Source organism: Gossypium hirsutum, chromosome A02, assembly GCF_007990345.1.
Source record: "Gossypium hirsutum isolate 1008001.06 chromosome A02, Gossypium_hirsutum_v2.1, whole genome shotgun sequence".
Taxonomy (NCBI): domain Eukaryota; kingdom Viridiplantae; phylum Streptophyta; class Magnoliopsida; order Malvales; family Malvaceae; genus Gossypium; species Gossypium hirsutum.
This window is the reverse complement of record NC_053425.1, coordinates 36915149-36934486: the sequence shown is the minus strand read 5'-3', so window position 1 is coordinate 36934486 and position 19338 is coordinate 36915149. Positions and strand designations below refer to the sequence as shown.

The 19338-nt window shown below is 33.8% G+C and overlaps 1 protein-coding gene across 2 annotated transcripts; it reads left to right on the top strand.

Annotated features, from left to right (window-relative positions):
- The first annotated feature begins 293 nt into the window (after positions 1-293).
- LOC107951100 (uncharacterized) lies at positions 294-18947 on the top strand. 2 transcript variants are annotated; one of them, XM_016886030.1, is made up of 9 exons: positions 294-568; positions 653-872; positions 963-1037; positions 5491-5588; positions 6977-7220; positions 7583-7699; positions 17614-17868; positions 18060-18136; positions 18549-18947. In XM_016886030.1, exons 1-9 carry the CDS (start codon positions 455-457, stop codon positions 18726-18728), a joined length of 1380 nt encoding a protein of 459 aa, XP_016741519.1. In that variant the 5' UTR covers positions 294-454; the 3' UTR covers positions 18729-18947. The 2 variants fall into 2 exon arrangements, with proteins under 2 accessions (XP_016741519.1, XP_040938328.1); XM_041082394.1 differs by having other exon boundaries at positions 299-568; positions 694-872.
- Positions 18948-19338: the final 391 nt, after the last annotated feature.

Sequence of the window (19338 nt, the reverse complement as noted above, 5' to 3'; positions counted from 1 at the left end):
AAATTTTGATCTTTTGCCTATATATAAAAAAATACAAAATATTAAATTCTAATATAACAAGAAAATATTTAAATTAAATTATATTAAATATAATAATTTTTTTACTATTTGTAATTGATTGATTAAAATGTGATTAGAGATTTTTTATTACTAATTTCGGAAAGCACAAAATAAAAATTTGAGAGAGATTTGAGAATCACAAGGATAATTGAGATTGAATGGAAAAAAAATTAAATTGGGGTTTATATAAAAAAAGGGATCTAATAAATATCTAACAAAAACCCCATTAATTTAGTCAAATTAGTAAGGACCCTTTCCTTTCCCTCCTTTTCAACTTTCTGTCTTTTTCTCCAAATCCAAACATCCTGTAACTATTCGAAGATTCAAAAAGATAAAAAAAAAACTTGCAATCGAGCATAATCTTTGCTATTTTGTTTATTGAAATTGGTGAAGAATGGAAGAAGAGAAGGAGAAGAGGAGGTGGAGTGTTGCGTACACCAAGCACATCAAACAGAAGCGCAAAGTTTATCATGACGGTTTCTTGGATCTTCACATTTCATCCAACAAGGTCAATCCTTCTTGTTTCTATACCTTTCTCTGTTTGTTTCAAATCATAATTTGGTGGTAATCATGGGCATGGCTGCCTCCACAGTTGATGTTGTACGATGAGTCCGACAAGCTTCTAGAATGCAGGATGTTGAGAAGAGATGAAGTCGTTAGCTCTGCCCAAACCCTCACTTTCGCTGCATATTTTGTTGACGTTGGCCTTCTCCAGTCTCCTCCTTATCTTAATTTTTCAGATGCCAGAAAAAAGAGCAATGAAGTCAAGCCAATTGATCGAAGTCTGAGCCCTTCACAAAAGATAATCAGAGGTTAGTTTCTTTGCAATTGAATTGTTAATAATTTTTGGATGTTTCTGTTACTAGTTTACTATTTTGATATGAGTTTCACTTGTATTTCAGAGTTCAAGAAGAATGAACTTCAAAAATATGTTGCTCTGCAAACTGGTCCAACTACAACGAAAGCTAGTGTCACAGGTTAGTTGATGAAAATGCTGCACTATTTCTAATGTTTATGAACTTCATTTTACTACTAAATGGAGCTTTTTGTAAATGACTGATTGCTATAACTATTCTCACCACTGCTATTCAGTTTTCATGTTGTCACTCTATGACTGTTTTATGCTGTAGTACCAACTACCAAGCGTTCTATTCCTACCCGCCTGGTAAAACAAAAAAATCTCTTCATTGTGGAGAGCAAATATTTTCTCTCATATAATACTAGTCTGACATTGACGTTTTGTTTCACTCTTGGCATTCGGAAAATCACTTTAAGCCTATGATAAGCACATATTGATTCTCATCATGGATGGATGAAAAACTACTTCTCACTCCGATTTGCACCTAGCTGAATCCCAAGCACCTAAGACTCCTTATCTCCTTATAGTCCAGGGCATTTGTATAAGAATCTTTATGTTGGAAGAACCAGTCCAGATAGGAAGTCTGCTCCTTGCTTCTTCAGATTCACTGTTTGAGTTCAATACTAAATCTATATATATTTGTTTTATCCTTTCTCATGCCTTGAAATAGAATCTTTAGTTGACTTCATTCAGAGTTGGTGAGCTTTTAAGTTGCTTAGAGTGGATGCTGAGTTTTGTCCCGCACATTCTCTCTGGAAATCAGTGATTGCAAAGATACATGCTGGGGAATGAAAGAAGTGAATTCATTTCCGCGAGAACTTTAGAACTGCTGATAGATCTCTCCTATTACACCTACCCTACCACCAAGTTCCATTTTTAGCTGGGGTTTTGCCTGATGTATTCTGTCGTTTCATAGAGCTATAATTTGGCAGTAGTCAGGGCAACTTTTATTGGTGGTGTTCTCACTATCAACATTTCAATTTGTTAGGATGTCATTTTGTTATTAGGTCTTTATATTCAAAAATTCTCTTTCTCTAAATGCGTCTCTCTTGTATCAGGTTTTTTTTATTTTTATTTTTAATAGAGATCCTATATACTTCTCCACATCATTTAGCTTCCTACTGTCAAAGGCAACCATTGGGCAAAGATCCTATTAATGGCGTAGTTTGGATTTTTGTACCTTACGAAAGGAACCATTGCATATATTTTTGGAACAGCTTTTGTTTTGAGAGAGTTGAAAGAGCACTTATCTCATTGATAGGTGCTATACATTCACCCTTTCTCATGTCTTTAGACAAAGACTGCATTCTTTTCTGCTTTGGTATCTTATTGATCAAAACTTGTGGTGCTGTTCTTTTATTGATAAAGAATTTAGGTTTCTCAAATGATTGATTTAAAGACCTATTAATGCCAACCCATGTTACCCAAATTCTTCATTTTCTCTAAAGTACTCACGTTCAACACCTATATTCTACATATATTTGGATTTAAGTATAGGGGTTACAATCCAGCAAATATATGGAGAAACTAAAAAAAAAAAGAGCATACTCATGTCGGAGATGTACCATATCCAACATTCATCCAGAGTCCAAGTAACATAGCATCTAACAATTGATTGGTGGAGCTGATCATTTTGATGTTTCAATTCATAGATGATCAAATTTGTGACTTAGGATATTCTCTAAACTCAAAAAATAAAAAATTTGTGAGTGAGTTTAACAAAAAGAGAAGCAACTAGGATAAAAGGAAACAAGTGACTTAAGGAAAAAAATTGTTGATAGCTTGAACCAATCAAGGGAATCGTGATTAATATGTCTTTGATCGAACACTACTTGAAAATGTCCTCAGACTTCATTTACCATTGAGGTTGAAAAGTGCTTTTTAACTCAAACCATGATTTTAAGTCAAAAGTAATATAAACAAGTCGCTTTTTAAACCAAATCATGTTTCTAAATTGGGATTTTAACCTAAGCCAAAAAGCCAAAATTTTTAGTTTTTGGCTTTTGCAAAACTACTTTTCGTTGAAATTACTTTCTTATCCTCATGAAAGAAACATATCTTTTACTTTAGAACGTAATGTGTAAAATGGACATTTTACCTTCTCAATGCACTTTTTGACAGTAATAGTAAACATTGTCAAACTTTTCAAAAGCACTTATCAAAAGTACTTTTCCACAATATTTTTCAAAAGCACTTTTTAACTTCAATGGTAAACCAGCCTTCAATGCTCTTGGAAATTCTTGATTGAATGTATCTATATGCGTTAGGATTTTGATTCAAGGATCTCTTTGTTTAAGAGACAAAATGTGATGGTCAAAAGATTTATTCAAACTCTTTCTCAAATTTGATAAATGTTGGTTGATTGTAGATTGATGAGTTATAGATCAATTCCCATAGCAATATTTCATTGAGATAAGTCCGACGTGGATGTGAAGTTGAACTTCAACTTTGTAGCACCTTGTTTTCATTACTGGTCATGTTGGTTGATGAACAGAGAAAGCTCTTAGAAAGCTAGTTTCTTTAGAGAGATGTAGTAATAATATCTGGAGAATCAATATCCTCATTTGCTCATCTGGTTGAGACTGGTGTTTGCAAAGGAAGCAATTTTTAAGGAAATGATAGCAATAATGGCGGGAGCTGGGAATGAGTGAGTGGAAAAATAAATTTGAATGTGGTGGAGCTTTTGGAAAAGAATGGTGAGCCGCACCATTACTTGTTTTGTGATTATATTTTCTGCTTCTCTTTCACTTAATTCTTGAAGATAGTTTAGTCAGCTCGCTTTTCTATTTTCACCTTTATATGCATATATACATGGAACATATATTTTTTAGTTTCTTTGTCAAGATTGATATGGCATATGAATGTTCTATTGTCACCTAAAATGCTACAGTTGGAGGCATATGTACTTTTCAAATTTTCATTTTTTTTCTATCAGATCCAAGATAGATGCTCAAATACGAAATTTGAAATAAGATGGGAGAATAATTTAATGATTACTTTTTCATTTTATGCCTAAGTTCACATTCCATTTTTACACTCATCTGTTTAGGTTGAGCTACTATCACACAATGAAGCATGTGAAACAAAGTACCAGTTCCTGTTAATTCCAGACCACGAAAAGTATAAAGTGGCTATTTTTTTAGCAGTCTTTGGGTGAATGACATAAACACCACTGCCAGACAGATCGATCATTTATTCATATAAGCATCGTCTTGTTAAGGGGTGGAAACTGGACCCAACCTTTGGGGGAGGTGGCAGGTTGCTTAACTATGTGCTTGCAACACTATGTTGCTTCAACACTATTTTTTCCTTAGAGTACTTGTGTCTAGCATATATCCAGTTAGAAATGGGTAAGGAGGTCCAGCTTTTTACATATTTGCAAAACTTCTGAAAATGACCATACTACTATTGGATATCTATTGGGTGCAAACCTTATGAAAATGACCATACTCCTATTGGACGTATATTGGATTTGATACTCACTCTTGAGTTCAAGTAACACTGTCAACACCTACATTTTGTTTAAAGGGAAATTGTGATTGAGAGTCTAGGTCCTTGATAATCTGAGTCGACACTTAATGCTGCCCTGGCTAGATTAGAGTTAAGTTCTTACAAGGGTAACTTGTAGTCGGCAGTCAATAATGTGTGATTCATGGGGGCATGAATGCGTGATCCATGTGGAAGAAAAATATTATTTATATATATATTTTACAGTTCATGCTCTCTATATCATTTCTTATATTTTGGGTATTTAGGTTAATACTATTAACATAGAGCCTAAAGTGCTGATAAAATAGAGCTTTTTTAAAGTTTTGAGAAGAGAAGTTATAACATAAGTAATATTTGGCAAACTTAATGTGCAAGTGTTGTAGATTTAGAGAACTATTTGATAAGAATGGTATCACAAATCTAACTCGAAGAAATAGAAAAGATCAAGAATGTTTTAGGTAATCCTAAATTAAAGGACAAAGCAAATAAAAAAATTAATCAGGGGAAAAACTGAAGTAAATACAAAATTTGGATGTGAAGTAATATAATTCTCCTTATAGTTTTATGAATTACTAAAGAATGAGAATAGATAATAATCTCATTAAATATTAGTTATCACACATCAGTACGCTTTTGAAGACGTTTGGTTTTAGCTTCATCTAAAGCCTATATGAACTTCCAATATAAGTTACATCTTCAAAAATTATGAGATACAAGCACCTAGCTTCTGCTCTAATAGGAAAGCTCTTCCACATACTAGGTCAATCACCCACTTGGACTTTCTTCTTTACCGGGTGCTAAGCTTAGGGAGTAGTTTATTGGTAGTTATGGTTGCTTGAAGCTTTGACATTATTTAATACTTGATGTTTTGAGGAGGGAAACTTGAATTTTGTATTTTCTTTTTCTTGGTATTCTATACTTGTATCTATACAGTACACTGGAACAACCAGCAGACCACTAACTTTTTGTTTCTCTGCATATTTCGGAGAATTTATGCAAGAGATTCCCTTTTGATTTATTACATTATCTTTGTAGCTTCTTTCCACTCTTCCCCTTCAGACTAACATATTTTTGTCATTTAGAATGGCAGGTCTTGTATACTACACAAGTAACTCAAAAGGCCAAGAAGTACCATGATGGCTTCTTAAAACTCGTAAATTCTGCAGCGCTGCAGAGACAGGTCTATATTCCCAAACTTCATTTCTCCTTTCTCTTGGCAATTGGAATAATTTTCTTTGTCAAATATGAGAAATAAATTAGTTCGTGGCTTTTTTTTTTTTTTTAATTGGTTGTTTTTCTATCACTTGCTTTATAAGTTTGGTCCCAGCCTTGTCCTTTTATATACTTAATTGTAAATTGGTTTAGATCCGTCTGCTCATAGAAATTGGCGTCCAGAAAATACTAGAAAATTCTTATTGGGAAATGTTAAGATTTTTCTTGAAAATCTGGATTTGTTTTATTTGGATGATTCAATCAGAAAAGCTTTTTCTTGTTTAATTATTTTTGAAAAATATACTTTTCTTTCAAGTAGTAATATTTTAATATAGTAGTTGTTTCTAAAAATATTATATCATTAAATACTTAAGTTAATACTATTTTTATTAAAACATTGATTATATTAATATTTAAAAATTATTAAAATATTATTTCAATTAATATAATTAGTACTAAATTATTCTCATTGGCATAAATATTAAAATATTAAAAACTATTTGTTATCAAACTATTATTTTTTAATATTAATGATTTAAATTTTTTTATTCAAACTTAAAATATTATATTATTAATTATTATTAAAAATACTTTAAAATAGTATTATAATGATTAAGATATTATTTTTAATAATGTTTATACTATTAAAATAATAATATTTTACATTAAAATATTTATCATTAGATGTATATATACTTATTATTAAAACAGTAATATAGAATTTTTTAATTAAATATTATTAATACTAATTAAAATATTGATGGCGTTATTGTTTATTGTTAAAATAATAAAATTCATTATATTAATAACTTATTATTTAAATATCTTTAAAATTTAAAATGAAACATTTCTTGTTAAATCTCAATTTTAAAAAATATGGAAAAAATGCCGATTGAGTCTTAGCTCTGTTGGCATTGTTGCCAGTGAAGTACGATGTGGGTTCAAGTGTGTTGAAGTGCGTTTATCTTCCTATATAAGGGTTGGGATAGATTATGAGTAGTTCTAAGTATTGTATCAACTTATAAACTTTTACTTGCACAATTGAGTTAGATTTTCAAAAAAGAATATGACAAAAACCTATTCATGTGGGACTATACTTATACGAGTGCTTTTCTAGAAAAAAAATGTTTCCCTTTTTAGAAAGCATGTCTCATTTTCTACTTACTAATAAGTCATTATCTGTTGAGCAAGTCATTTTTCATGACACAAACATAAGAAGATACAGAAATCTGTTTTTTTTTTTTGGATACTATTTTCTGTAAAAACAAATAGACCGTTTATTCAATTCCATTTTTCTTTTAACTCCTCTTAATGTGTAATTAATGGTCAGACTTGGTTACTGGCTCTGTAATTCAGATTATGTTATATGATGGAAGCAAGAAACTAATAAATAGCAGATTCCTCAATAAAGATGAAGTAATACAATCTGGTGAATCAATAACGTTTGATGCTCATTTGGTAAATATTGGAGAAGCTGAAGGAAACCATCCAGGCCTTATGGACTCTGATGTCCATGTAAGCAATTATAATGCTGCTGGAAAAACAAAGATGATACACAGAGTGCAGAATCGTCTTAAAACCCGCAAATTGTTTTTGAAAGGTTAGCTGGTACCTGTACTGATAATTTAACTTGTATTTCCTTTATGGTACATGATTGAGGTTGATCCTTTCTATCAGTTATTTTTCACATTCCATATGCTCTTGAGTCTTATATCTATTATTATTTCTGTAGCTCTCCTGAAGACTGAATTGATACTTCTCATTTATCTATTGTTTTTCTTTTTATGAACCCTAGCATGATTTTCCCCCAAGTTTGAACCTAACACTAGAAATTTTCTTTATTCTCTTTCTTCATTTCATAAAAGATTGTCTTATTTTTATAAGGTTTCTTTCTGTTCTAGTTTTTGGGTCTGTTTTAGGTACTGATAATCCCGTTGAAGTTTTTTTGGCTTAATTTTGCAGGGAAACCTCAAAAAATTGCTTCTTCAAAGGTATATTCAGATCCAAGTTTTATCATCCCAATTAGTGCTGAGACAAAATCAAGCCAGAATATATCTGCAGACAAGCCTTTACGTGATGGTAAATGTATTCTTTCCTTGATCTGATCATCATATATGACAAAGTCAACAACCTTCAAGAAAGTCTTTTCTTCCACCAATTTTTTCTTCCCTTCCATGCAAAATTTCATGTTTTTCTCCTCATAGTATCCATATACAGACAAAAATATAGTATGTGATGGTGTTTTTCAAAGAGAAAGTAGAGAACTTAAAAAAACAAAAAACGAGCAGCAAAGGAATGAAAAACAAATTTCTTTACATTCAACAAAGCATTATAAGTTTTTTAAGTCAATCAACTTACTAGACACTAACTATTACCACTAAGTAAACTTGAAACTTGTAATACATTACTTGCTGACATAGATAAACTGAAAAATCACTTCAATCAGCACCTAAACACCAATACATGACCAAACTAAACTTCAAAACTTGACAAAAAACCAAGTCACAAAAGAACTAAGTAAATTAGTATGCAACTAGTTACACTCTGCATGCATCAAGTTGACTGCAGCTGCATGGTTGGCCATTGTGCAACACTCTTTCTTGGCCTCTATGGAGCAAATACCAATGCTATCTTTTAAGTTTCTGAATCTTGTAGCTCTAAGGGGCTTAGTTAAGATGTCTGCAAGCTGGTCTTTAGAACTACAATGAACCGGTTTCACTTCCTTTGATTGCTCAACTTCTCTCACAAAATGATATTTAATCTTGAAGTGTTTTATTTTGCCATGAAACACTGGATTCTTTGCAATTGCAACAGCAGATTGGTTGTTACAATAGATCTCTGTTGCTTCCTCTTAATTCAAGGTCAAATTAGACAAGCTTCTTTAACCAAATGACCTGGTTGACAGTTGCTGCAGTTGAAACATACTTTGCTTCAGTTGTTGATTGAGCCACAATGTCTTGTTTCTTTGAACTCTAACAAAACATTGCTAAACCAAGTGTAAAACAATAACCTGATGTGCTCTTCATGCCATCTGTTGATCTAGCCCAGTCATTGTCTATTTATCCAACTAGCTTCAAGTCATTGGCCTTAATGAATCTAACTCCATGGTCTAGAGTCCCTTTGACATATTTTAAAACTCTTTTGCTGCCTTAAAATGAGTCTCATTGTAGCAATGCATGAACCTGGATAAAAGACTGACAACAAACATAATGTCTGGTCTAGATGCAGTCAAGTGAATTAAGCATCCATCAAGGCTTTTATAGCTTGTCTCATTTACCCTCTCAGAGTCACCTTTGTTGGTGAGCCATTTCTCCTTGAGCAATAGGAGTGCTTGTTGGCTTATAGTTTTCCATAGAAAAATTGCTCGAAATCTTCAAGGCAAAGACCTTTTGGCTTATGAAAATTACCTGTTGAGTTTGAAACACTTCCATGCCAAGGAAGTCATCTTCCCTAAGTTTGACATCTCAAACATATCTTGCATTTGTTTAAATTCAGTAACCAACTCATTGCTGCTACCAGTCACTAGCAAATCAATCACATACAGTGAGACTACGAGCAAGGTTTCCCTCTCAACTTTCTTCACATACGATGTTGGCTTATTGATGCTTCTTTTAAATCCCAAACTTGACAAATGAATGTCATTTCTTTCATACCAGTCTCTTGGAGCCTATTTCAGGCGATACAATGCCTTTTTTAGTCTGTAAACTTTGGTTTTATTCTCTGTTGCTACAAAGCTTTGTGGTTGATCAACATAGATTTTGTCCTTTAGAAAGCCATTCAAGAAGGTTGACTTTGTTGAAATATGTATATATTTTAAATTTATTTAGGTAGATAAATATTATTTAGGTAGATAAGTTTTATTCATATTTTAGGAATATTTTTATTTTATCTTTTAGTAGTTTATTAGAGTTAGGAAACTATTTTCTTTTATATTTTAATAGTTTATTAGAATAAGGGAACTATTTTCCCAATTAGGATTAGAACTCTTTTCTCTATTTAAAGTTCAGTTTTCTAGTTAATAAAGAGATAACAGTTTTATTAAAAGCTCTCTTGAAAATTTTCATTGTATCAGAGCTAGGTTAAATTTCTAATAACATTATGGTTAAAACAGCCTTCACTGGAGATAAAAGGTCCAGTAATCAAACAGAAAAAGAAAGTTCTACTGTTGAAACAACTACCGAGAGTACAATGACTCAAAGGACAGATGCATCTCACTTTTCTTTTCAACTAACATCTCACAAGTTGAACGGCAAGAATTATTTGGAATGGTCGCAATCCGTAAAGATAGCAATTGATGGGCGCCGCAAGTTAGGTCATTTAAATGGAGAAGTTGAGCAACCACAGGTGGGCGATCCAAAGATGAGCAAGTGGAGGTCAGAAAATTCTATGATAATTGCATAGCTTATTAATTCCCATGGAAGCATCCGTAGGTAAACTTTTTCTTTTTCTCCTAACTGCTAAAGATGTTTGGGACGCTGTGAAAGACACCTATTCAGATTTAGAAAACGCTTCACAGATTTTTGAGTTAGAAATAAAACTTTGGAAAGCTAAGCAAGGGAAAAAAGAAGTTACTCTTTATTATAACGAGATGATGTCTCTTTGGCAAGAACTGGATCAGTGTTATAATGATGAATGAGAGTGTCCCGGAAATGGTGTAAAAGCTATGAAAAAAAAAGAGAATGAAAAAGCTTATTTGTTTATGGCTGGTTTAAATAAAGAATTTGATGAAGTGAGATCTCGGATCCTAGGGAAAAAATCGCTTCCAAAACTTCGTGAGATTTTTTCTGAGGTTAGAAGAAAGGAGACAAGGAGAAAAGTAATGTTAAAGCCAGGGTTTGAAGCTAATGATGATAATTCTGCTCTTGTAACTATTAAAAATAATGATAGTGAAAAAAAGAAAAAATCTTGGTGCGATCACTGCAAAAAATATTAGCACACTCGAGAAATGTGTTGTAAGCTCTATGGGAAACTGACAAATGGAAGAAAAAAAAGTGGCAATGGTCGTGGTTCACAATCAGGAGATAGCAGAGCTTTCCAAACAACTAATGGAAATTATGAGGGCCAAAGTTTTCTGGAAGGGTCTCCATTCACTAAGGAACAATTAGAGCATTTACACAAGTTTTTTTAATCACCACAATTTCGGATGAATCTTTCTATTCCTAACTCATCCAATAATCCTTCTTCCTCTTTTGCCCAATTAGGTACTAATTTTTCTGTTTTTTTCAGTGTCAAGCCTTGTAAAACAAACACATGGATCATTGATTCTGGAGCTAGTGATCACATGACTAGTAGTCCTTTTCTTTTTTCAACTTACACACCTTGCGCAGGAAACAAAAAGATCAAAGTAGCAGATGGGTCTTTCTCGGCAATAGCTGGGAAAGGCACTATTAAAATTTCATCTTCCTTGGTTCTACATGATGTTTTACATGTTTCAAATCTAGCTTGTAATCTCATATCGATCAGTAAATTATCTCAGTCCTCAAATTGTCATGTTATATTTGATTCCTCAATGTGTAAGTTTCAGGACAGGGTCTCGGGGAAGATGATTGGCAATGCTAAAGAATTTGGTGGAATTTACTTTCTTGAAGACGATCATCTAAGTCAACCAACAATTACTTTATGTTTAAATTATGTTTCTGATTTTGATAAGGTTATGATTTGGTCTTATAGGTTTGGACATCCTAATTTTTACTATTTAAAATATTTATTACCTAACCTATTTAAAAATAAAAGTTCTTCATATCATTGTGAATTTTGTTAATTGGCTAAACATCATCGGTCATTCTTTCCACCTCAAAAATATAAAGCCTCCAAACCTTTTTCGTTAATTCATAGTGATGTTTGGGGACCTTCAAGAGTCGACTTTTTCAGGAAAACGTTGGTTTCACATTTATTGATGATCATACTCGACTTTGTTGGGTGTTTTTATTAAAAGATAAGTCTGAAGTTTAAAATGTGTTTTAGTCTTTTTATACTATGATGAAAACACAATTTGATGTGAAAATAGAAGTATTTTGGACTGACAATGGTTGGGAATTTTTTAGTGACCAATTAGGTATTTTCTTAACCAAACATGGAATAGTCCACCAAAGTTCTTGTACAAATACACCACAACAAAATGGGATTGTAGAAAGGAAAAACCGACATCCTTTGGAAGTAACTAGAGTCTTGATGTTCACTAGTCAGGTATCACGTTATCTTTAGGGCGAAGCCTTGTTAACAGTTACATATCTTATTAATAGAATGCCCAGTAAAACTCTAAATTATAGAACTCTTTTTCGTCTCTTTAAAGATAATTTTTCTAACTCTAATAAACTACTAAAAGATAACTAGGAATATACAACATAGAGATTCTAATAATGGGGAAGGCGAATTTATGATTAACATAGAAGTTAATGATGTTAATATTAATGAAAAGGAGTATGAAGGTGTAGAGTCTGATCATGAGAATAAAGAACAAACAAAGGAGTTAATTGTTTACTCAAGAAGAAATCGAAATCAAGAAAGTGGAATCCACCAAATTCATCACCAAGAATCCGACCCGCAAGATCCTGTCAAAAGTCCAGGTAAAGTTCATAATCCAGCCAATGTTTTTTCTGATTTAGATATTCCAATTGCCAAAAGAAAATGTGTTAGAAATAGTCAAATATCCCATGTCTAACTTTGTATCCTATAAAGCCTTGTCTTCAACATTCTCAACCTTTGTTTCGTGTCTCGATACTGTAAAAATACCCAAAAATGTAAAAGATGCTTTACAGGTTCCTGAGTGGAAGGAGGCTATTTTAGAGAAGATGTGCGCTCTTGAAAAAACAGATACATGGGAAACAATGGAATTACCTGTAGGGAAAAAAACAGTGGGCTGTAAATGGGTGTTCACAACCAAATTCAAACCAGATGGATCTTTAGATAGATACAAACCCCGGCTGGTGGCTAAAGGGTATACTTAAACATATGGGATAGATTATCTTGAAACGTTTACTCCAGTGGCCAAGTTAAATTCCGTTAGATTTCTTTTATCAATTGTTATTAATCTTGATTGGTCTTTACAGCAGCTAGATGTGAAGAATGTTTTCCTAAATGGGAAACTTAAAGAAGAAGTTTACATGGATTCTTCTCCAGGTTTTGAAGAAAAATTTGGAACTCGAGTATGTAAACTCAAGAAATTTTTGTATGGTCTAAAGTAGTCTCCTCGAGCTTAATTTGAACGATTCACTCAAGTTGTTAAAAAACAAGGTTACTCACAAGAGCAAGTTGATCACACAATGTTCTATCGACATTCACAAAAAGGTAGAAATAGCAGTTATTATAGTTTATGTCGATGATATCATTCTTACAGGGGATGATGTGAATGAAATAAGGTGTCTCAAGGAGCATTTAGCATTAGAGTTTGAGATCAAAGATTGGGTTCTTTGAAATACTTTCTTGGAATAGAAGTTGCTCGATCAAAGAAGGGTCTTGTGGTCTCTCAGAAAAAATATGTGATTGATCTTTTAAAAGAGACTGTGATGAGTGGTTGCTGCCCAGCTGACACACCAATTGATCCAAATGTAAAATTCAGAAATAAAGAAAGTCGCTTAGTTGATAAAGGGCAATACCAAAGATTAGTTGGTAAGTTATTTTACTTATCACATATAAGGCCATACATAGCTTTTGCACTGAGCTTAGTGAGTCAATTTATGCACTCCCCAATGGAGGAACATGAAGAAGCAGTGTTTCGAATTCTAAGATACTTGAAGAGTTCACCTGGAAAGAGTTTATTTTTCAAGAAATTCGAATAAAGAGGAATTGAAGCTTATACAGATGCAGATTGGACAGGCTCAATAACAGATAGAAGATCTACATCAGGATACTGTACATTTGTTTGGGGAAACCTCGTGACTTGGCGAAGCAAAAAACAAAGTGTTGTAGCAAGAAGTAGTGCAGAGGCTGAGTTTAGATCAATGGCTCAAGGAATTTGTGAAATGATGTGGTTAAAAAGAATTATGAAAGAGCTGAGGAAACCAATAACTTCACCAATGAAGTTGTATTGTGATAGCAAAGTTGCCATTAGTATTACTCACAACTCATTCCAACATGACAGAACTAAACATGTTGGGATTGATAGACACTTTATTAAGGAGAAGATTGAAGAAGGCCAAGTGTGCATGCCGTTTGTTCCTTCAAAACAACAGATTGCTGACATACTCACCAAAGGACTCTCTAAGACAAGTTTTGATTTTCTTGTAAGTAAGTTGGGCATAATTGATATATATACACCAACTTGAGGGAGGGTGTTGAAATATGTATATATTTTAAATTTATTTAAGTAGATAAATATTATTTAGGTAGATAAGTTTTATTCATATTTTAGGAATATTTTTATTTTATCTTTTAGTAGTTTATTATAGTTAGGAAACTATTTTCTTTTATGTTTTAGTAGTTTATTAGAATAAGGGAATTATTTTCCCAATTAGGATTAGAATTCTTTTCTTTATTTAAAGTTCAGTTTTCTAGTTAATAAAGAGATAACAGTTTTATTAAAAGTTCTCTTGAAAACTTTCAGACTTTACATCCAATTGATGTATCTTCCATCCTTTTTGAGCTGCTAGAGCTAGTAGCAGCTTGATGGTGTCCAACCTTGCCATTGGTGCAAAGGTTTCAACATAGTTCACACCATACTGCTGACTAAAGCCCTTTACAACCAACCTGGCCTTAAACCTATTTTCAGGTCCATCAGGATTCATCTTGATTCTGAAAACCAACTCCAATGGTTTTCTTGTGGATTGGTCTATCAACAAGTTCCCAAGTCTGATTTTTATTAATCATGAATATCTCAACTTTCATGGCATCTCTTTATCCACTTTCTTGTGTAGCTTCTTCAAAATTTGCAGGTTCCAGTACTGTTAAGTCACATCTTTGACACACTTTAGCAATAGGCCTAGTGGATTTAATGGGTAAGTCATCAAATCCTTCATCTTCTCGAATCTCAATTTCAATAGGATGCAGGTTTGCTTCTTGTTGACTTTGTTCAAGTAGTTTAGCTTCAGTAGCATCCCATTTTCATGTACTTCATTAAACTTCACATCTCTGCTCACAAGAATCTTGTTGGTGAAAAGATCAAAGATCATGTACCCCTTTTTGGTGTTACTATATCCAACAAAGATGCTTGGCAATGATCTTTCCAGTTTGCTTCTCTTCATAGCTAGTACATGTGCATAATTGATGCAACCAAACACTCTTAGGTGAGACAGATGGTTTGAATCCAAACCAAGCTTTAAATAGAGTCTTTTCTTTCACAGCCTTGGTTGGCAATCTATTTAGCAAATACACAGGTATTTATAGCTTTTACCCAAAATTTGTTTGACAATTTGCTTTCAAACAACAAACATCTGGTCATATCCATCATTGTCTTATTCTTCCTTTCATAGACAACATTTTACCGTGGAGTGTAGATATTGGTCAGCTGTTGCTCAATGCCTGCCTTTTTTCAAAAACTCTGAAGCCTTTCTGATGTGTACTCAGTTCCATTGTCTAATCTGAGTATCTTCAAATTGTAGTTGGCTTGATTTTCAACAGCTACTTTGAACTTTTAGAAGATCTCAACTACTACAGACTTCAACTTCAAGAAATAAACCCATCAGTGTCTTGTGCAGTCAACAATAAATAGAATAAAATACCTGCTGCCACTTATTGAAGAAGTCGTCATAGGTCTACAAACAACAGTATGGACTAGGTGTAATTTGTCATTGGCTCTCCAAGCTTTGTTGACAGGAAATGGAAGCCTAGCTTACTTCCCAAGATGACAGACTTCACAAACATTTTTGTATGCCACTTTGGACATGTTTCCAATCAAATCAAACTTATAAAGCTGGCTAAGGTACCTAAAGTTAACTCGTCCCAATCTTTTGTGCCACAGACATGAGTCATGTACTGAGTTGGCATAAGCTTTTGAATTCATTAGATTCACATCTAGAACAAAGCACCTATCAATCATAGCCCTTGACACTAGTTCTTGACCAGATGGGTCCATAATCATACAGGTTTTGCTTTTGAAAACAAGAGAATAATTCTTCTCTAGTAGTTGACCAACACTAAGCAGATTTTGGTCTATTTCAGGTACCAAAAGAACATCTGAAATTGATTTTGTACCTGAGGGAATGTTAATCAAGACTTCTCCTTCTCCTTTGGATTCAATAAACTTGCCATTTCCAATTCATTTTGGAGACCAAGCTTGTATCAATCTCCTTTAAAATGCTTTCATTAGAAACCATATGATTTGTGAAGCCATTGTCAAATAGCCTATATTTCTTGGCTCTGCTGCAAGTTGCAAAACAAGCAGTAAAAACATGCTCCTCCTGAGCTTGTCTTCCATTAGCAGCCTGAGTTTGGACATTGATCTACTGTTGCTGTTGTCTTTGCCCTTTTTTTTGCACTCCCTTCCCATGTGACCAAATTGTTTGCAGGCTCTACACTGAATGTCAGGCCTGAACCAGCAATACTTTTCCAGATATGTGGACTTCTTGCTCCATGGTGGATACTTTTTCTTTCCAGCATCTCTTTTTGGCTTTTCTTTCTTTTCATTCAAACTCTTCTTTCCCTCATAGCTTGAGGAGCTCGAGCCTTCTTGTTTCTGGCTTGGAATGCTCTTTTAGAATGCTTCTCTTGTCTACATGCTCTTCTTTTCTCTTGAGCATAAAATGATTTATCAACTCATACAAGGAAATTGTTGACAAGTCTCTTGAGTCTTCCAAGGAGGAAATTTTAGACTCATACCTCTTAGGAAGTGTTGTGATGACCTTCTCAACAATCCTGTTGCCACTAAATTGGTCTCCAAGTAACCTGATGCTGTTAACCTTTGCCATAATTATATCTAAATATTGCTTACTGTTTCAGCCTCTTTCATCTTCAAAATTTCAAAGTCCCTCCTTGGATTGATGTGTTGTTGCTGCCTTGTCTTTTCTAAGCTTTGGAACTCCTCTTTTAGCTTGTCCCAAACTTATTTGCGAGTCTCACAGGTCATGATCCTGGTGAAGATAACATCTGAAACACCATTTTGCAGGCAGGACATTGCTTTGTATTTCTTGTCACACTCATCACTGTGTTGCCTTATCTGAGCAAGGTAAGATTTGCTCTCAAGGGTGGTGGCTCCCTATCTGTTTCAACTACGTCCCACAAGTCATAGGCCTAGAGGTAAGTCCTCATCTTCACTACCCAAATGTGGTAGTTCTCTCCAAGAAAGACAAGTGGTGGAGGTGGTGAGAAGTTTGCTGAGGACATATCTAACAACAAGAAACAAATCAGCTTTTGTCTTTCTCAACAAGAAACATAAATAAAAAACAGTGGCCCTCAAAGACAACAGGTTCTTGATACCATTTGTTGATGTTTTTTAAAGAAGAAAGTAGAGAACTTAAAAAAGAAAAAACTAGCAGCAAAGAAATGAAAAACAGATGTCATTACATTCAACAAAGCATTACAAGTTTTTAAGTCAATCAACTTACCAAACACTAACTACTACCACTAAGTAAACTTGAAACTTGTAAAACATTACTTGTATGCATAGATAAGCTGACTAATCAGCTCAATCAACACCTAAACACCAGTACATGACCAAACTAAACTTCAAAACTTGACAAAAAACAAAGTCACAAAAGAACCAAGTAAATCAGCGTGCAACTAGTTACATTCTGCATGCATCGAGTTGACTGCAGCTGCATGGTTAGCCATCGTGCAACAGTATGGAGATTCTCTCACTTGGCGCATGACTAGCGTGCGTGGTTGTTTTGCAAATTATATTCTTCTGTCCTGTGCAATGTACTCGATACTATATTATGTAATATTTTGGTATGTGGTGCATATATGCTACTTTCTGCTTGGATGTAAACTTTGACAATCGCTTAAAATATGCTTGCTAGGGCAAAACAAGTTTTTTTTTTTTTTCGGGGGCAGCAATGCATGATTTTGATTAGTGCTGTACTGATGTCATAAGGAATTAATCTTTTGTTTTGTCTCTGCAGCTACTCAAATCCTGTCCATCCTCCGGAAACCTATGATACAAGTGGGCATAGCCACACAATCTATTGCTAAGAACGTCATGAATCCAGTCAGCTCTGTGAAGGATCCTCAAAATTCATATTCAACTAAAAACTTTATTGAATGTAGCCAGCTACAAGAGATATCAATAGCTCACCATGGATCAAGTGGGAAATTGGATAATACTGAATCAAATGAATGCATAGACATAAAAATACCCCCCGATATCTATTCTAAAGGCAAGTTTAAGTTCTATCATGTGAAATTGCTATATTAGTTGCCATTGGCTTTTCCTAAATTATCATTAAATTGCCCCAAGAGGGACATAGTCCTAAGCAGAGTGAATAGGGTTTTCTATCAGAGAGGAAATGAGTACTGTTAGCCCCTTTAATGAAGTTCATCAATAATTGTGTGGTAATATTCTGACCAGGGCTGGATTCAGTAGCCAAATCCAGTTGTAGTGGCAATAAATCCTCCAAGAACACTGAAGTCAGAAACTTGCATCAGGTTTGGCTGTTTTCCGTCTGCATCCACAAATTTCTTTTTTTGTTGCATGTGCTATTTAACAACAGCTAATTATTCATGTATGAAGAGTATGAACTGGATGGAGGTTTTGTTTGCTTCCATTCCAGTTGTAGGCCTTAAGAAAGTTGAGAAGATAGATAAAATATCAGAAAAGTATGTCGTTATATGCAGCCATCAAGTGGCTTAAACTCTTTGACTGAGCACACAGATTCGACAATTGTATAGGCATTTAGATGGCAGGTTATGTATGTGAGGGGATGTGAAAACTTATACTCATTTGGGCTTTGCCAATCCTATGATCAATACTGTTGTGCTGTTCAGTTGTTTGCTCAAAACCACTATCTCTTACCATTAGTTTGGATGTTATTATAACTATGTCCAATTTCTCATGCAGGTTCACTCGGAAAATTTGGAGTCGTATACTAAATGCTGTAATGAAGAGTCAGTGCTTGGTAGCTGGAGTCGAGCTGCAGAAACTTGTCATGAGAGAGTTGGTCTAATGGAGGATTGTACAGAAGTCAAGAATTCAAGGGAAGCAGGTAGGTGCCCTAGTTTTGATCTTGGATTTGACTGAGATTTTTGATAATAAACAATTCAGATAGAGCGCAACGCCAAGGAAAAAAGAATCAAATGCACTTTTTAAACATTATTTTTCGAACCAGTGCCATTTTCATTACTTTATAGTCGAAGATTTTTCTCTTCAAACTGGTGTTTCCAAGTTTCCTCCGTATTCTCCTTTGTATCATCATCCATTTTTTTTTCTTGAGTAATATACTGACTTGATAAGAACCTACCAAATCCTCTCACGATTTCTAAATATTATTGCATCACAGAAGTAGAATTATCTCATATATAGGTTGTAGTTTTGTGTACGAATGGACATAATCTAGGGTCGGGTTGCTTGTCCACTAAGGCTTTGGTACAAAGCACCATAACAACAATGAAGTTGCAAAACACAAATACAATAAAAGTTAAAAATGTCATACATGGCACAATGGACTTAGATCTCTACACAAATTAAATAGCGTTAAGAACAATGGACATTTGTGCTTATGTGCAATTTTATCCATGCATTAAATAGAACTAAGTAGAGCATTCGTAGTTTCGTATCTCTATTGACTATTTCCTCTAAATCTGTTTTAATATGTAAGACGAGATAACTAGGATTTTAAAATTTGTAACTT

What these genes read in the sequence shown, in the direction of transcription:
- LOC107951100 (XM_016886030.1), top strand. Translation starts at nt 455, where the DNA reads ATGGAAGAAGAGAAGGAGAAGAGGAGGTGGAGTGTTGCGTACACCAAG. An exon ending in CCGCAAATTGTTTTTGAAAG is followed by an intron (nt 7,221 to 7,582) that starts GTTAGCTGGTAC and finishes TTAATTTTGCAG; the next exon opens with GGAAACCTCAAAAAATTGCT. An exon ending in AAGTCAGAAACTTGCATCAG is followed by an intron (nt 18,137 to 18,548) that starts GTTTGGCTGTTT and finishes TTTCTCATGCAG; the next exon opens with GTTCACTCGGAAAATTTGGA.